General features: G+C 49.1%; 1 protein-coding gene across 1 annotated transcript in view; it reads right to left on the bottom strand.

Moving 5' to 3' along the window:
- Positions 1-17808, bottom strand: part of Fhad1 (forkhead associated phosphopeptide binding domain 1) — a 115022-nt gene continuing 97214 nt past the window's right edge. The window contains exons 27-33 of the mRNA XM_035439431.1: positions 17600-17727; positions 14207-14302; positions 13552-13772; positions 12550-12715; positions 7993-8061; positions 5550-5603; positions 1-582 (exon numbers count right to left, since the gene is read on the bottom strand). Coding sequence (XP_035295322.1) covers positions 472-582; positions 5550-5603; positions 7993-8061; positions 12550-12715; positions 13552-13772; positions 14207-14302; positions 17600-17727 — 845 coding nt within the window. The 3' untranslated portion in view covers positions 1-471. The remainder of the gene's footprint in view (positions 583-5549; positions 5604-7992; positions 8062-12549; positions 12716-13551; positions 13773-14206; positions 14303-17599; positions 17728-17808) is intronic.

Raw genomic sequence — 17808 nt, 5'->3', positions numbered from 1 at the left:
GAATGAGGGGCTTGGGGAAAGGATTAACTGAGAAGTGTTTTGAGAACTACACAGTACTGTAGAAATGCCGACAGGATTACAGAAGCGATGTGCTTGATTGGCATTCTAAATTTATTATAATAAACACAGATATAAATTCATTCTACTGTAGCCAAGTGCCACAAGATTCCCCTTTGCCCTGTGGCTCTAGTTGGAGGAACTGATGCTTAGGTACATTGTAACCCAAATTTGAACCACACAACTGTATCCACAAGGCTAGGAGTTTGGGTTATGAACGTATTCTTCATATATCTGCATGTATATACATTTATAGATATTAAAAAAACCCCTCCACACAATGCAAAATACATTCTGTGCAAAATATCAATCTAGAAAGCCCCCCCAAACACTCAAGCAACCATCTTAAAGTGCTTGCTATAAAAGTCCCTCGGTTTCTGCAGAGTCATGTGAGGCCCCGGGACAGTGTGTTTTCTAGTTCTTTCCACTCAGTTTAACAATTGAAAGACTGTGGATAGGCTTGTATGCCTCCTTCTTTGCCTCTTTTTCTTGGCCTGTCTTCGGGGTGGCTTTCTTGGCTCCAACCTTCAGTGAATAAAAAGAACAAATATACAAAATTTATCAATACAGTCAGGGCCTCAAACGGCCTATGCATTTTTTTAAAAAAAGGTTTGTTTTATAGGTGCGTGTGTGCGTGCGTGCGTGCGTGCGTGCGTGCGTGTGTGTGTGTGTGTGTGTGTGTGTGTGTGTGTGTGTGTGTGTGCATAAACAGCATCTAGTCCTTTCCTTTGGTTTTTACAGGACATCCATCTCTGCTTCTATCTACACAGCTCCCCTTAGTGGGTAGATGGAACCACAGTTCCAGAAGCCCTCTGGCACATGGCTCTCTGTGTTCTGTAGATACCGTGGCCCCTTGAGTGCCTATCTAACAGGATGCATGCTTCCTGCTGTCTCCTACTCATATTTGACTCCAGACATTAGTCGACATACACACTGAGGCAAAGAGGAGCTGGTTGATATGGTGACTTTCAGCTGCCACTATACGACCCCCTCTCCCCCAGGCTGTGGGGCACGTCTCCCTCAGAGACTGTGGAGTCATCCTGGGAATGTTTATTATTTTTTAAACACATCTTATTTATTTGGGTGTGCATGCATTCATGGACACGTGTGTGCATGTGTTTACATGTGTGTGCATATGTGTGCATGCCATGCATATAGTCAGAGTACAACATGCAGGAGTCTGTTGTCTCTACCTTGTGAGTACCGGAGATTAAAGTCAGGTCACGGGGCTTGGTATCAAGTGGAAATATCTTAACAGGAACACTATCTCTTCATCTCTTTGTGTTTTAGGCCAGCTTTGAAATTAGCCTCAGAAGGCCCAGACCAGTGGCAGATGGGAGCCTTAAATGTTTGTTTTGTTTGAAGTAATTGAATTATTTTATGTGTATGAGTGTTTTGCTTGTAAGGATGTATGTGTACCTCATGCATGCCTGAAGCCTGCTAAGGTCAGTAGTGGGTGCTGTATGCCCTGGAACCGGAGTTACAGATGATTGTGAGCCACCAAGTGGGTGCTGAGAATTGAACCCAAATGTTCTGCAAGAGCAACAGGTGCTCTTCACCCCTGAGTCAACTCACCAGTCCCTTGTTTCATTTTTCAAAGACAGGATCTTATGTAGTCCAGGCTAGCCTTGAATTCCTGATCCTCCTGCTCATACCTCCCAAGTGCTGGGATTACAGACATATTCTACATACCATGCCCAGCCCTTGAATATGTTGTAAAAATCAGAATTCAGAATCTGTTCAAGGGAGAAAAGCCTGCACAGCCAGCCACTCATCCACTATTGACCTGACACCCAGGGAGGAAGAAACCAGACAGCAACTAAGATGCTCTTCCCTCAGCGAGGTCTTTCCTTCCTGCTTCTCTCACTGGAGTTTCCAATAAAACTGCCACCTGCAGATGGTTCCCAAAATGTCACTGCCCCAACTTTTTGTGGCACCTGAGCCAGAAAGGTGCTTATTAAAAATACAGACCCAGACCCAGGTGGTGCCACCCCCATGTCTGCCAAGAGAAGAGAAAGAAGGGACTTTTTGGTATCTGTTTGACAGGACAAGGGGAGGAGCAGCAAAAGGGGGATTCGTCCATTGACCTGGGTAGAGGAGGTAGCTGCCAGCTTTGGACCGGCTGATGTAAGCAGGAAAGGGGGGAGTCCTGGCAGAGCCCAGCCTGACAAGGCCTACAGACAGATAGCACCCAGCTTGAGAATTTGCAATCACAGACCACACCCTAAGGGACAGAACCCAGTCTGCAACAGTGCTGCCCAGGTAGAAATTATACACTGGGATGACTTTTTCTGGCAAACCACAAAGCCCAAGCCTTTCCCAAGCAGCTATGGGTGCCTTAGCCATCTCACCACAGACCACTGTGGCCTCCCCCTGGGTGGGACCCCTCGAAAGAGGCTCTGGAGCTCTGCCTACTGACCTTTGCCTTCCCAGCACTTTGACCAAAGTAATTATTAGCCCTTGTATTTGCTTAACAACAACAACAACAACAAACAAACAACAACAAGGCTAAGCAAGAAAGGCAAGGATTTTTATGAGTGTTCTGGTCTGGTTCCCTTGTGAACCCTTCATTATTATCCCTTGTTGACATTGTGAATGTCTTTCACTAAGCCCTCTCAAGTATAAGAAAATGTTATGTATGTTATTCATGTGTGCATATATGTATTATGCATGTGCATACACACACACACACACACACACATATATGTATATGTATGTATGCCAGTGTTAAGGAAGTTTGTATTTTAGATCTTTAGATCAGGGATGCCCAGCCCATGCAGGTGCATATGTGCATGCATGCATGCATGTATGTCTATGTTTGGTGTATGTGATTTATACATAAAGAATTCATGTCTGCTCCTTTCCAGGTGGCATTGCCCCTTTGGGGATGTATGATTAACCTCCACACCTGCCCTAACCTGCTCATGTCTGTCACAGGGTGGAACCTGGTGGTTTGAGCTTCCTATTCCATGCTTAACAGTAGCCCAGCCTAGGGAATCAGCAACTCTCTAGGAAATGTTTTAGAACATAGAAAACTAGAAACATGCCTATTTGGTATCCAGCCCACAAACAATGACAAAAGACTGTTGGCTGCAAAGGAAAGAAAAGCAGCCTATGGCAGTTTGGAGGGCAGAAGACAAAGGCCATGGGGCCTTGATAAGTGGAGGCCCTTCTGAAGCTATTAGGGGGGCTTATGAGTGGGTAACCCTGGAAAGGCCTTGACAGGCCCCATCTCTTTCCAGGAAGTCATGCTGACTCTATCTCCCTTGGGATTCCAGGCGTGCTAGGGAGGGGACCCAGCAAAAATTTGCAAGAAGCCTGGAGCAAAGCGTTCTGCATCATTGAGTCCTAGACCACAAACCCTGAGGCGATGCCTTCATGGCTGGGAAATGAGATCACCGCCCTCCTAGCAGAAGTTCATGTTGTCCCATTCTCTGCAGACCAGAGGAGGGTGCCTGACATTCCTGGGTCTTCTGATCAGAGAATCACGGTGTTCTGTGACATCTGGGTCCCCTAGACATCTTTGTCTGTTACATCCTCAGGTGGTTCTCAGACAAAGCCTAGCTGAGTCTCTCCCATGTTTATGGATGAATGACAAGGCAAAGGTCATTTTTTTATAGCAGGCAAAGGTCTCAGATCTAAGGGACCCCCAGGACACTCTCTGTCCTCTCAACACCTACCTCTGTTTAGTTTTGGGATAAAGATCTTGAAGAAGAGACTTTTGATCTTTAAGAATGTCCCTTATGGCTGGGCGGTGCTGGCACATGCCTTTAATCCCAGCACTTGGGAGGCAGAGGGAGGTGAATCTCTGTGAGTTCAAGACCAACCTCGTCTACAGGGCAAGTTCCAGGACAGCCAGAGTTGTTACACAGAGAAACTCTGTCTTGAAAAAACCAAAAGTCCCATATGACCAAGCATGGTGCCATATGCCTCTATACTGGGAGACAGAATCAGGCCTGGTATACATAGTGAGTTCTAGGCCAGCCAAAGCTACACAGTGAGACCCTGTGTAAAAAAATAAAAAAGTCCTTCATTTAGAATATATGTTTTTTCCAATGTTAATTTTGATGGTTTAGAATAATGTTGCCTTTCAGGGACCCAAGGCACAAGAGACAGAAATTATGGGGACACTAAAGGGACAGAAGCCTCTCATCTGAGGTCTGAAGTGGAGACGCAAGAATCTAGCACAGTTAACCCTTATTATAAAGGCTACTGACTACAGTCAATAGTCCTCCCATGTATAGACATTTAATGTAAAAGCAGCTAGAAGCCTGAGTGTGTCTGACCCTGGGTGGATCTCATGCTTTCCCCAGACACTGCCTACAACTCTCACATAAAATTAACTCTATTAAAGCAAGAGAAGCCTACAGTCCTGCACCCCTATCGGCTAGACTTCAACCTTATCAACTGTAATCCTGTCATTTGCCCCTCAGGGACCAAGCAGTGATAAGACAGTCAATTCAAACACCACCCAGATCCTCCATATGCCTACCATAAAACAGGGAGAGCCTTGACTCTCCCCTGAGGAGCCCACACCCACACTTGGGTGTGTCTGACCTAACGCTTGTGCGGAAGCCTATATGAAAATATCTGGAATAAAATCTAAAATCTCCAACTTAGCGTTATAAACTGGCCCTGCCCTGAAATGCTTTTCATCACTGATGAAACCTGAAAGTCGAGGTCCCTGAAGTTCAAGAGAGCTCCCCAGGCTGTCGAGGGTGACAGTGTGTGTGTTTGTGTGTGTCTGTGTATGTGTGTGTATGTATATATATGTGTGTGTGTGTGTGCATGTGCATGTGTGTGTGTGTGCACATGTGTGTCTGTATGTGTGTGTATGTGTGTGTGTGTGTCTGTGTATGTATATGTGTTCGTGCGCATGCACCTGTGTGTGTGTGCACATGTGTGTGTGCGCGCGCGCGCGTGCGTGTGCGTGTGCGTGTGTGTGTGTGTGTGTGTGTGTGTGTGTGTGTGTGTGTGTGTGTGTTTGAGCACTAGGGAGATCAGGCTGTGTTGGGGGTGTTATGCCTCCATCTGTTCCCCTGAAAATGCCAACAGATTTATCTCCCTTTTCATGTACCAAGGAAGTGTGTCTCACCTCAGGCTTCCAGAAGTTTGCCTCTGCTTTCAGCAAGGCAGAATGCAGATTGGGGCAATTCCAGGAAGGGCTGGGTTGCAACTGCGATGGTTCAGTATATTTAAAATGTCATAGTCTTGAGTCTTATCTCTTAAAAAAGAATATTTTAGACGGCGTTCTCTCAGAATTTGAGAGAAATTCTTACCTGAACTGTGGTAAGTTTGCAGCCTGGAACACCTACTACGTCCCACCTGCACTGGGCTCCACGGAGGACTCTTCGTTAACTGTGTGACTGGGGACACCTCAGCCTCAGAGCCTCAGACCCATCCTTTGTGGGCTAGGTTAGCCCCTGCCCCAGAGGTGAGTGAGATGTGGTGCCAACACCAAAAGCTAACCGTTTCCTCTCTTCCTGGCTCACCTGGAGACTTGAGTTCTGCATCTTGTTCTTGGCCGTCTCTACACACATGCGTCTCTTCAATACAGAAAGGATAGTGACAGCATTTAGTTTAGACCCACACTGCCTTGTATGTCAAAGAGGAATGTGTTCTTCTCTATTTTAAGATGCTGTTCATTCAGAATGTTTGGCCCATTTTGTGTGGGGGGGCAGGAAGTGACACATTGGCTTGCAGTGTGTGTGGGGGGTGCTGCCTTAGGGGGGCTCCTGCATAGCCGCTTAGGGACCTCTGCTTAGATTATAGTTAGGAGTCCACCCGCTGGCTGAGGGCTCCCCCAGAGAACAAGACACTTCTCAGGGGACAAAGCTGCCTCTGCTGGTGGCAGAGCCTTGCAGTACAGGGGAACGGAAGGCTCAGGGCTCCACACAGTGCAGGTGTAAGGACCACAGTGGATGCCCTGCTCTCTGGGGATCGCCCGTTGGGAAGCCACTGTCACCCTAGTCTGGCAGGCTGTTCGGATTCAGGAGTGTTGGCCCTGGGTCTTCCAGACCCTACTTAGGGGTAATTTCTAGGAGAGAGACCCTTCAGAGGTTCAGGGGTGCCAGGGAGAGGGGGTAAGCTGGGGCCTCCTGTTCAGATGTCAGCAAATAAACCCAAGGTGCTGTTAGGGAGAGGGAGCTCCCAGAGAGCTCTCAACACAGTGGGTTACAAAGACCAACACCTTCAGAGTTCTGGATGGAAGACCAGGAAGAGAGGCTGGGTGAGGTATGAACCAGGATCCTGGGTCCTTCTTAAATTACCAGTTGTTGCAGAGGGTGTGGCCCTACAGTGGAGCTCGTTCCTGGCAGGCAAGGGGCCCCAGGTTCTATCCCCAACCCTGCATGAAGAACAACAGTCCCCATGAAATTCAGCTGTAACTGGGGTCCGATTTACTCTCCCCTCCTACTCTGGCTTTCCCCAATCCCCATGGAGGGGGAGGGAGTGGGGCTGTCTCCTGGGACAGGGAGAGTGAATGCTTGTCAGTCTCTTCTATCCTCTCGAAACAGCTGTCCCCAGAACTCTTTGAGGGCTGAATTTAGCTGACAGTTGCCCTCTGGGTATTTTGTACTTAGAAGGCCTTGAGCTTGCAGCTGTTCAGTATTTATCACATTGGGGCTGGAGAAATGGCTGTGAGGAGTGGTTGCTGCTCTTTGGGGGACTTGAGTTTGGTTCCCAGGGTCCACATTGGAGGCTTAGGACCAACTCCCTGTAACACTGACCCCTAGGTATCCCATGTCTTCTGACCCCTGAGGGCAATTACACATGCACACACACACACACACACACACACACACACCTGGCTTAGAGGCCTAGGCTTGGACAATGGCCACCATCAGAGTCTGTAGTATTATAAAGTAGCAATTTAAGATCCTTCCTTCCTTCCTTCCTTCCTTCCTTCCTTCCTTCCTTCCTTCCTCCCTCCCTCCCTCCCTCCCTCCTTCCTTTCTGTCTTGGGGATGGAGCCCAGGGCTTTTCACCTGCCAGGCAAGGGCTCCAGCACTGACCTGTTGGTTGCTCATGTTCCTTGCTCTTTCTCTGCTTCCTTCTCTTTCAGCAGCAGAACCCTTTACCCAACCCAAGGCCCACGATTATGCCAGCATATTAAATATATGTAGTAAAGCTACTCTGGCTAATGTGTGCTTGGGGGTGTCAAGAGTCATCCCTTCCATGGGACCCAAGGATGCTGAGGGACCCTAGCTCCCTGCTCCCAAATCCATTTGTGACTGAAGGCCAGCTGGCAGATAGCTGAGCCCTGAAAGGGCAGAGCCCAGGAGCTGAACTCTCGGGGTGTGAGGACATGGAGAGCAGCCCTCAGGTGTGACTCAGTGGACACTGTGTGCTGCTTTTTCACCAGGGCTGCTCTTTGGGATGTGGCACATCATGTCATATGAGCCCCCCTCCCCCAAACAGGGGAATATGCTGGATCACCCCTGGTTCTGAGGACACTGGGAACAGCTCATGTACTGTATTTGGGGATCAGTGTTAACTGGGGACCAAGTTGGGTGGATCTCCATTTCCTGGCTGCCAGGAAGCCTGGAGTAAGGGTGAGGGCTGCTAAGTCAGGGTCCACTCTGTACTCCCTTCATCCTCAGGATGGAGGGCCCGGATACCCCACTCTTTCTTTCTTTTCTCATGAATTTGTCTTCAAATTCCCAAGCCATTTAGTCTCCAAGATGTTTTGTCCCATCATCTACAAGTACACTGGGGTTTCCTATACCTCAGGACCCTGAATTAGACACTTGCCTGTCTCCTAGATCCTTTGTCCAAAGTGCCAGTAGGCAGTGGGCAGGATGAGGCTGGGAGGGAGGCCGGGGAGGGGTGCCAGTGTTCCTGGGCAGTGTGGGCTACTGTTCATGGCTGCAGGGTTCTCACCCTTGCAAGGACTGGCTACTTTGCATGTGGCTGCCTGATCTCGCCTCTCCATACCTGCCTCTCATTGTCTTTGAAGGGACAGCTACAGGATGCATTTCTGTGCTCTTGGTCCTCTGTTCGATCCTGGGTGAAAATATAAGGTGATGGGGAGAGCAATTAGTTCATTCTGCTCCTATCTGGGGTATACCTATGACAGCTTCTGGGAGATGCGATGGTTCACCACCCAGCACTCTCAGAAGAGGCATGTGGGAGGGCGGAACCCTTCCTCTTTTTTTTTTTTTTTTTTTTTTTTTTTACCCATACTCTGCACCACTTACCTACACGTTTTTTTCAGCTTCCATACTTGTGGCTCTCAGTCCATCCCCATCCACTTGTCTAATGATTTCTTAAAAATTTTTTTATTACATCTGCTTATTGATTTAGTGTCTGTGTTAGCCATGAGCTCACATGGAGGTTAGAGAACAACTCAAGAGACTGTCTCTCCTTCCATTTTAGGGGGCCTGGGAATCGACGTAACTAAGCTTGGCAGCAAGTACCTTTACCTAACAAGCCAATCTCACCTGCCCAACATCTATTGGTTTCTACTCCTTGGCCACAGCAGGACAGAGGCAAAGAGGATCTAGACAATATCTGGGCCCAAGCCAATCTTAGAAAGCAGTGAATTAACCAGAATAAGGATGGTGGTGGTGACAAAAGCCATCACTGGACATTCTACTCGCTCAGGCTGTATACCCATGCCCTGTTTATAGTCACATCCTGAAGATGGGATATCTAAGGTAATTCCATGGGAGGGGCTGGGGGTGCTCTGGCCTAGCTGAGACCACTCATGAGAGCAGTGTCCAAGCCTCCTGGGCTGGGATTTGACAGGCTGGAGCCTGGAAAGGGTTGAAGTTTTCTCCCTTGGCCAGGGTGGCCACTGATAGCAGCCGTTCTCACACTTCCAGCCCCTAACAAAGCCCGGGAAAGGGCTCCCAGGCTTCTCACAGGGCAGCTCCCGAGTGTTTAAAAGCTTTCTATTGAGAATTCCCATCTGAGCCATTCACAGAAAGTATCTGCTCTTTCTTGGCTGAGGCCCCAGCTGTGTTCACCAATAGAAAAGACTGCTTTACAAAAGGGCTGCCGGCTCTACAGGAGCAGGAAAAGCCTCAGGGTTTGCTGGGTTCTCAGCTGTGGAGGGGGCAGGACCAGCCCCAACTGTCTGGAGTTGCCTTTCTCTCCCTATAGGACTGCTGCGGTGCTGCCAGCATTCTGCCATGAACACCTCCCCACTATCTTGTAAATTGCTTTGTCGTTGTTGAGAAGCAAGAAACATGGAACAGTCACCTACTCCTCACTAGGTCTCAGAGGTGGGCACAGACCCTTTTGTTTGACTCCAAAGCTGACCTCTTTATTCTGAGATAGGTGCTTTATCTGGGAATGTGGAAACTGGACAGGGCAGTGCAGCCTGGGTACGGGCACGGTCCTATTGTCCCACAGAGAAGGCTCTGAGGTCCTAGGCTCTGTGTGTGTCCAGCGCCATGGTTTTCTTAGTGTCTCATCACTTTGTTGTACAGACAGTTAAGTCCCTCTCAGAAAGACAAATAGTGAATGTTCTCCCTCGTGTGTGCTTCCTAGGTTTTCTGTAGACACAGATCATAAAACTGTGCGTGTATATATGCCATGAGAGTAGGAGGAAAAATGCCTAGGGGATCAAAGGGGCTTCTGGGGTTGAGCAAAGGGAGTATAGGAGAGAGTGAATTTGTGTTCATAATGTAGAGTATTCTGTGTGCAAGAGCGTGTCCTCATGTAACTCAGTGCCACGTGCAAGGCCTATACATAAATGAGAAGCCAAAAAGAGAAAAAAAGAGTGTTTGGAGGTGTGGCTTTTGATTCTGCAAAATTCCATATTGTGAAGAGGAGATCAAACATTAAAATACATTGGTATGCGTGTGTGTGTGTGTGTGTGTGTGTGTGTGTGTGTGTGTGTCTGTGTCTGTCTGTCTGTTTGTCTGTCTGTCTGTCCTGTTGTGGAGGAGCATGGTTCTGAAACTTCAGACAGGAAATTCCCCTCCCCAGGGCCCCAACCAGTCTGTCTTCATGATATTGCACAGGAGACTTGGAAAAATGTTAAGCTTCCTTGAGAAAAAAATTAAATGTTTCCTTTAAGACCCTCACCCTTAAAAACAGGGTTTCACCAGGCTGGCCTCAGACTCTCAGGGATCAACCTGTCCCTGCCTCCTGAGGCTGGGATGAAAGGGGTATGCTGCCATACTTCCTTTTATTTATTTTTAATGAAAAATACTCCTAGGATGGATAGATGATTTAGAGTTTCTTTCCCCCTAGCAAACAGGAGTTTCCGAAAATATGTAGAGTCACAGGCATTATATGAAAACCAGAGCCCTAGAATAACACCCCCACTACCCTGGCAATCAGAGGGGTGTAGAGGTTAGCAGGACTGCAAGGCAAAGGACTTGGTGGGAGTTCTGTGTCTGTTGCTGGGCTGCCAAGCATTGCGACCCTTGCCAGTCTCAGTTCTCCTCTGAGCCTGCTGGCCCAGGATGAGCCCCTTGCAAGCTGCGTGCAGAGCGCAGCAGGTGCAGTATGGAGGAAGCACTCCCAGCCAGCAGGCACGCGTGAGCCTGGGCGGAGCGTGACATTTATCAGCACAATGTGGCCATGCTACAGCTCCATCTATCTCTCCACACTGTAAAACCTGAGAATTTGCAAGGCCCTAGCCCTAGCTCTGCTGGGACCCCTGCTGCAGGTTCAACTGGGCTGTTTCAGTTCGCCCACGCAGGATGTCTGGTGCCAAGGACCGGACGGCCTCATTGTGTATGAATGAGGCAGCTGGTGAATAACGCATGTGGCACTGACTATGCAAATCCCCAGGTTCTTACATTTTCAGCCAGCACACCACAATGGGCTGTTGGGGGCCCTCTGAGGTCCTGTTCTATGGTTTTGTGTCTGTTCTGGAGGACCTTGGCTGCCAAATCCCAGGCGGCACCTTGGGAAGAAGTGGGTACCTTGGCAAGCCCAACCTCCTATCATTCCTTCAGCTGCCCTGGTGTGGCTTAATGCAAAAGTCCCGTCTTCTGCCTGAGGTAGCCCATGGCACACGCATGTGGAGGCTTGTGATGTTTAATTCAGAGGGATGAGTGTCAACAGCCATGTTGGGGGCTGCTTTCATTGCTGGGTGGGGCTAGGCATCTACAATGACTCCCTGCCCCCTCCCCCAGTAGAGCTTCCTGGAAGGGGAGGGGCATCCTTTTCTCATGTCTTGGCCTCCTCAGAGCTCCACACACACACACACACACACACACACACACACACACACACACACACACACACACACACAGTCACATCCATGTTGATGTACACAGAAGAGTCATGAGTGTGCCTATGCCATCACAGACACATACACTGTTAGTCACACATAAACACACATATGCAAGCATGTCCATTGTCACACATATTTGAACACTTATGCCCACAATCATATACATGCAAATACTCATGTACATACATGCACACACACACAAAACATGCAGCTCCAAAGTCGAGAAAGATAGCAGCTTCAAGAGGAGTCCTGGGGGCAAGCCCAGCACACAGCACAGGAATCAGGGGACATGCCTGGGGCCATGGTGCAGTCCTCTTCACCAGCTACTGTGTGAACCTCTCAACTCTCTGTTCTCACTTTTTTTCTTCCTTTAGACAGGCGCTCATCTCATGTGGCTCAGGTGGGCCCCAAACTTGGCTGCACACTTAACCCTTCTGTCTGTGCCTCCTGAGTGCTGGGCTCACAGGCAGGCGTCACCATACCCCGTTTATGCAGTGCTGGGGATCTGAGCCAGGGCTTTGTGAATGCCAGGCAAGCACCCAACCATCTGAGCTACATCCCATCCCCAGCCCCAGGCTCTCAACCCCACTGCATTTCCTCATCTGGGAAAAAAAATGGGACCATGGCCCCCACCGGGAAGGCCCCTTAATGGCATTAGTAAATGGCCATGTCTGCAAAGTGCAGACCGAGCCCTGGGCCTGGCCTGTGGAGAGTCATGAAGAGATGGTGGCAGTGGTTAATTTCCTTGTCATTCTGATCTGAGCCTGAGGTCTGTTCTGTCTTAGCAAGAGTTGAGGGGGCTGCTGAGATGGCTACAGGGGTGAAGGCGTCTACTGCCAAGCCTGACAACCTGAGTTTGATCCCCAGGACCCACACGGTGGAGGGAGAGAACTCCCGAAAACTCCCTGACATGCGCGATGACATAAACAGATGTACTCAAACACAAGACAGATGGACACCGGATCAGGGAGGTTAAAACCTGCTTAAGATCTCAGACAGGCAGGTGGTAGAGTACAGAGTGCGGATCCCGACTAGGTCTGTTGGCCATAAAAGCTATTCTGCCACCATCTGCATTATGGGGGTCTTTCTGGGATTCTTATTTCCTTTTTCTTTTTGGTTTTTTGAGACAGAGTTTCCTGTGTAGCCCTGGCTGTCCTGGAACTCATTCTGTAGAGCAGGCTGGCCTTGAACTCGTAGAGATCCACCTGCCTCTGCCTCCCAAGTACTGGGATTAAAAGCGTGCAACCACCACTCCCAGTTAGCTGTCCTATCTTTCTAAGGGGCCAGTGGTTTACCTTCTGCTGCTTGAAGGCCCTGTTGAGTTTCCTTTCCTGGAACAGCAGCTGCTCTGTGCGCTCCAGGGCCTCCTTCAGCAGCGCCTTCTCCTCAGCTTCCTTGTAGACATCATCTTCCAGCTTTGCCAGCTGCGTCTGGTACATCTGAATGGACACTTTGCTCTGCCTGGGTGCATGGAGAGACAGAGTCCCTTTCCCCCTCACTGTCCCCACTTAACATCAAGATCCCAACCTCTCTAGATCCTTCCATATGGGGCTGACTTATGAGACCGCAACAAAGACTTGGGGACTAGAGTGCAAAACACATGGGACGAGTATAGCGTTTGATGTCTCAGGATGTGCCACCGGCCTTTTCAAGGCTCTAGGGTGTGTGTGTGGGGGGCGGGGGGGACCTGCAAGTCTTCGGGAAACGATGGACCCTCAAAGTCATTCATGTGTGTATGTGTGGACACCAATTTGTGTGAATGTGCACATGCATGTGTGGAGGCTGGGGGATGACCTCAGGTATGTGTCCTTGCCTTTAATGTTGTTCAAGGCAGGATCTCTGTTGCTTTTCTGTTTTGTATGCCTCCCATCTTCCCAGAGGAGCGCTGGAATCGTAGACACCCCTAATACTGCTTTCATGTAGACTCCAGGGATCCAAATTCAGCTTCTCACCCTTGTGGGACAAGTGTTTCGCCTATAGAAGTATCGCCAGCCTTTCGTTATTTTGAGACAGGGTTGTGTGTTGCCCAGGTTTGCTTTGAACTTGTGTCGTAGAGGGTGACCTTGAACTCCTGATCCTCCTGCCTCTACCTCCTGAGTGCTGGGGTTATAGACTGTAAGCAACAGTGCCAAGTTTTATGCACTGCTGGGGATGGAACCCAGGGTTCCACGCATGCTAGGCTCCAGGAGGTCATGTCCCCCAACTGGTGTTTTTACTTAATCTGCATCCTGGCCTCTGTCTGGTCCCAGCCCAGCAGCGTGTGGCTGTCCATGCTCAGCAGGGGACACGTGTGGTACCTGAGCTGTTCCAGTTCCTGCTCACACCCTCTCAGGAGTTCTTCCTTTCTCTGAAGCCGGGTCTTGAGCTGAGCGATCTTATCAAACACCAGGTCCAGGTCCTTCTGCCGGAGGTGGTTGACCTTCTCACGATCTTTGGGCGAGAGGTACTTCAAGTTCACATGGCCGGACATGTCCTTGATGTTCATCAGGCTGCCAAGCGTCCTGCTCATGTCAATGTACTGCAAGGAGATGGGGTGCTGGTAAGAGCAGCGCCACAGGCTACATGGAGGCCATCAGGAGGCTGATGTCTGATTCTAGCTCGTTCTTTGTAGCCGTTGGAAGCGAACGAGTATGTTGGAAGTGACTGCAGTTAGGTCTTTCATTTCCCCCCCAGCCGTGTACAGGAAGTCTTTTCCGGAATGGGTGGAAAATGACAACAGAAATTAACACTCATTCTAACAACGGAGCTTTCAAGGGATTGGGCTGTGTGCCGATTCCTGACCCATGCTGGGTAGCAGCCGGGGCTTGCTGAGCTGTTAGAACAACTCAGTATGGCTCAGAGGTTGATACTTAGTAAACGGCCCTATGGTTAACAATGGTGATGACATGTAGGGACCAGTGCTGGGCAGAAAGGAAGGGGGGGTACTGCGCGCGCACGCACATACACACACACCAGCTTCTCACTGAGTTCTAAGGCATCTGAAGCATCTGTTTTCATGGACTTCTCGGTGGCCAAGTTGGAGCCCGTGCTGAAAAGGCCAGTCTGGGGCTGAAATAAAAGAGAAACGAACACTCTCTTGGTGTTCTGTTGTTGGTGGCAGTCACAGGGAAGCTAGGACTCTGTGTGACTATGGAAGAGGGGTCCCATGGGTTTCTATCTCTATTCCTGACCATCTAGTTGGAATTCTTGCTTATCGACTTTGTTATATGTGTACTTGTTCCTCCTCTGATGTCTTCCCTCTAGAACAGTGTCTCTGGGGTGGGTTAAGTTTGCACCCCACTTTCCCAGGTTGCTTAGTGACGTCTAGGGTCATCTGAAGAGGGCAAGTGCTATTGACATCCAATGGGAGGATGATGAGGCTGCCATGAACAAGACAGTCCCCAATCAAACTGGCCGGGAGTCATCTGACCCCAGATATTCTGTGTGGAGAAGGGAGGCCAGTGTCCAATCTCAGGTGCCATTTCTCAGGAGCTGTCTGCCCTGCATCTTGTTCTTTGATACAGTCTCTCACCAGGTCCTGAGGCTTGCTGGTCCCCAGAAATTCTTCTGTCTTTACTTCCCCAGCATTGGGATTGAGAGAGTGCACACTACAGAGCTCAGCATTTTTTTTTTTTTTTTTGAGACAGGGTTTCACTGTGTACCTCTGGCTGGTCTGGACTCACTCTGTAGACCAGGCTGGCCTAGAAATCACAGAGATCCACCTGCTTGTGCCTCGCAAATGCTGGGATTAAAGGTGTGCGCCACCATGCTCCCCCATTTTTAATGTATGTTCTAAGAATCAAACTCAAGGTTTGTGTATAATGGTAGTTACTTTGCCAACTAAGGCATCCCAGCCCTTGACCCCGAATATTGTGTCAGTGTTGAGAAGCCCTGGCCTAAGTGACAAACACAGAGATGGGGACCATGTTGCTATCTGCATATACTTGAGTCCTGTGCCTAGCGTGGCACTCACTGGTCACACGATGTACCCGAGGGATGAATGAAGGAAGGCTACGCAGGAACAATGTGTTCTCCTTTTGTTAGATGGGCCTCATTTCCACACAGCAGAAATGAGTCTTTCAGAAGATGTGGCCCAAGTGTTCTCCAGGTGGGTGAGGCTCCCTGGACCATTTCCTGAGATGATGTAGGCTGGGCCTTCCAGCTGTGCACTTGCTATGCCCTGTATCAGCCAGCTGGCCTCTGGGAGCTCTCACTGGAAGCATGGGACAGTAGCCAGGCCAGACAGAGAATGCAGAGAGCCATGAGTAACTGTAATACACCTCATCAGGACTTTAGTATCCAGTAGATACATTGTGGACATGTTGATTGATCTTAACATCTGCAGGTGCTGCCAGGTGACCCCAGAAGACCAAAATAGCACCAAAAAACCCTGACCGGAAACTCAGAAAGGTTTGACAATTGGTAAGAGTGGACTAGGTTATATATTGAGGTAAGAAAAGACTGTGTGTGTGTGTGTGTGTGTGTGTGTGTGTGTGTGTGTGTGTGTGTTTGTGTGTGGTGCACATGCATGTGGTGTGTGTGTGTGTGTTCGTGCACACGAATGATGCACATATGTACAGGTGTGTGTAACCCATGTGAGTGTGGAGACCAGAGGAGGTTGGCTGTCCTGATCTGTCACTTTTTACCTTCTTCCCTTGAGACAGGGTCTCTCACTGAACCTGGAGCAAGGCTGGCAGCCAGCAAGCCCCAGTGATCCTCCTGTCTCCATCTCCTATAATGCTGGGGTTAGAGGTGAGTGGGTGTGGCCACACCCTGCATTTTCATTGTACACTGGGGATTTGAGCTCAGCTCCTCGTGTTTGAAGAACGAGTATTTTTGCCCATTGAGCTATCTCCCCAGGCCTGACAGGGAGGGCATCTTTTTCGGATGACAGTAAATTGAGCAGAATCCTCTGTACCCCTCTCCAGGATCCCCCTTTTCATCCTTCTTTGCAGACTGGCATGGTGCCAGAGGAAGACAGCCAGGGACACATCCTCCTGTATGTCTGTGACCTTGGACTGAGGTACTTGGGTTCTGAAACCCTAATTCTTAATCTATAAATAGGGACAGTGGACCTGCTACAGCCCAGCTGCTGCAAGGATGGATTCACTGAGCAGGTGAAGGGCTTGGCTCAGGTCCATCACACAGCAAGCCCTCCACCCATGTGGGCTTTTCTTCCTTGCTACTCCTCTTATAATTCAAATTGTTCCCAACTATGGGTGATCAAGGGTTTTAAAAACAGAGTTGGGAGGCCCCCTGCTGTGTAGTGGCAGTGGTGGGTCAGTCACAAGGGGAAGGCCTGTCTGGGAAGCAGAGTCAGGCCATGAGATCTAGCTGACCTCCCATCTGGACATGGTCCCTGCACATCCAGCCCTGGAGACTGGGTATGTGATGCTTATTAAGAAAACCAGCTCACTTCAAAGACCTTCATCTCTGACCCCAGTAAATGCCCAGAAAGATAATTAATGATAGAGTATTGGTTCAGATAGAGGAACTTTGTTGTTCATTCTAGAAGCTTCCATGTGCTTTATTCTGTGTGTCAGCCAGTATGCAGTCAGTGGATCCTACGATTAACACTGACCTGAGAGGTCCCTTGTCAGGTGTCCATCAACTTATATAGTCTAACATCCTTTAGGTCCCAATTAATCACTCCTGAGAATCTTGGCACCTAAGGTCCCACTCCTTCCTTGGATAATATTATTTAGGAATAACAGCTACCTATTATTTAGTACAAATTCTGAGTCAGGCTTTAGTTATCTTGACTTTTGTTGTTGTTGAGAGAGTCATGAGTCGCCTGGGTAGACCTAAAGCTTAGTATTAGTCAAGCATGACCTGCACCCCTGATCTTCCTGCCTATACTCCTGAGTCCTGGGATTACAGGAGTGCGTCACCACACTTGGCCCTCCTTTCCGGTTTTCACCAGAGCCTTCCTGGAGGACATGCAGCGCTCAGTCTGGGTTCAGACAGGGCCCTCTGGCTCTCTCATCTCAAGTTTCCTTCCACCCCTGTACATGTGCATGACTTTCAGTCTATGAGGAACAGCAGACTTTGGCAAACTCATGGCATAGCCTCATCAACCAACCTGGTGGACATTTTCAAGCAGGATGTAACATCTCCTAGGAAAAGGAAAAGCCCTTTGTGCTTCAGTGGCCAATTTGGCCCAGAGTCAAAGCAATGACAAACTGTGCTCTGCATATGGAGGCCACCGTCTGTGCTAATATCCAGTGGCTCACTGGCGAGAAACCTGCTCATCAGGGAAGCCCTGGCCCTGAACCTCCACCACACTGACTTGAGGCTCAGCTCACATCAGCCCTAATGCCCGCCCTCTCATGCCAGTCACTGCAGAGACAAATGATTTTTGGTTACCGATCGGATCTCTATTCTTGAGAGAGTCGTCAAGTCAGGCTTTGCATCTAATAATACTTTCTGTACATTTTTTTCCATTCTGAGGGTCTTTAGTTCTAGGAATGAGTCATTCGCGTGGTCCTTATGATCTACAAAAGAAATAATTTAAGACTCAGGAAGACATCACATCATCACTGTAGCTACAACTTACAGGTCACTTACCATAGGGC

The sequence above is a fragment of the Cricetulus griseus genome, chromosome 2, assembly GCF_003668045.3.
Source record: "Cricetulus griseus strain 17A/GY chromosome 2, alternate assembly CriGri-PICRH-1.0, whole genome shotgun sequence".
NCBI classification, from domain to species: Eukaryota; Metazoa; Chordata; class Mammalia; order Rodentia; family Cricetidae; genus Cricetulus; species Cricetulus griseus.
The sequence above is the reverse complement of the archived record's forward strand: the minus strand, read 5'-3'. Positions and strand labels throughout refer to the sequence as shown.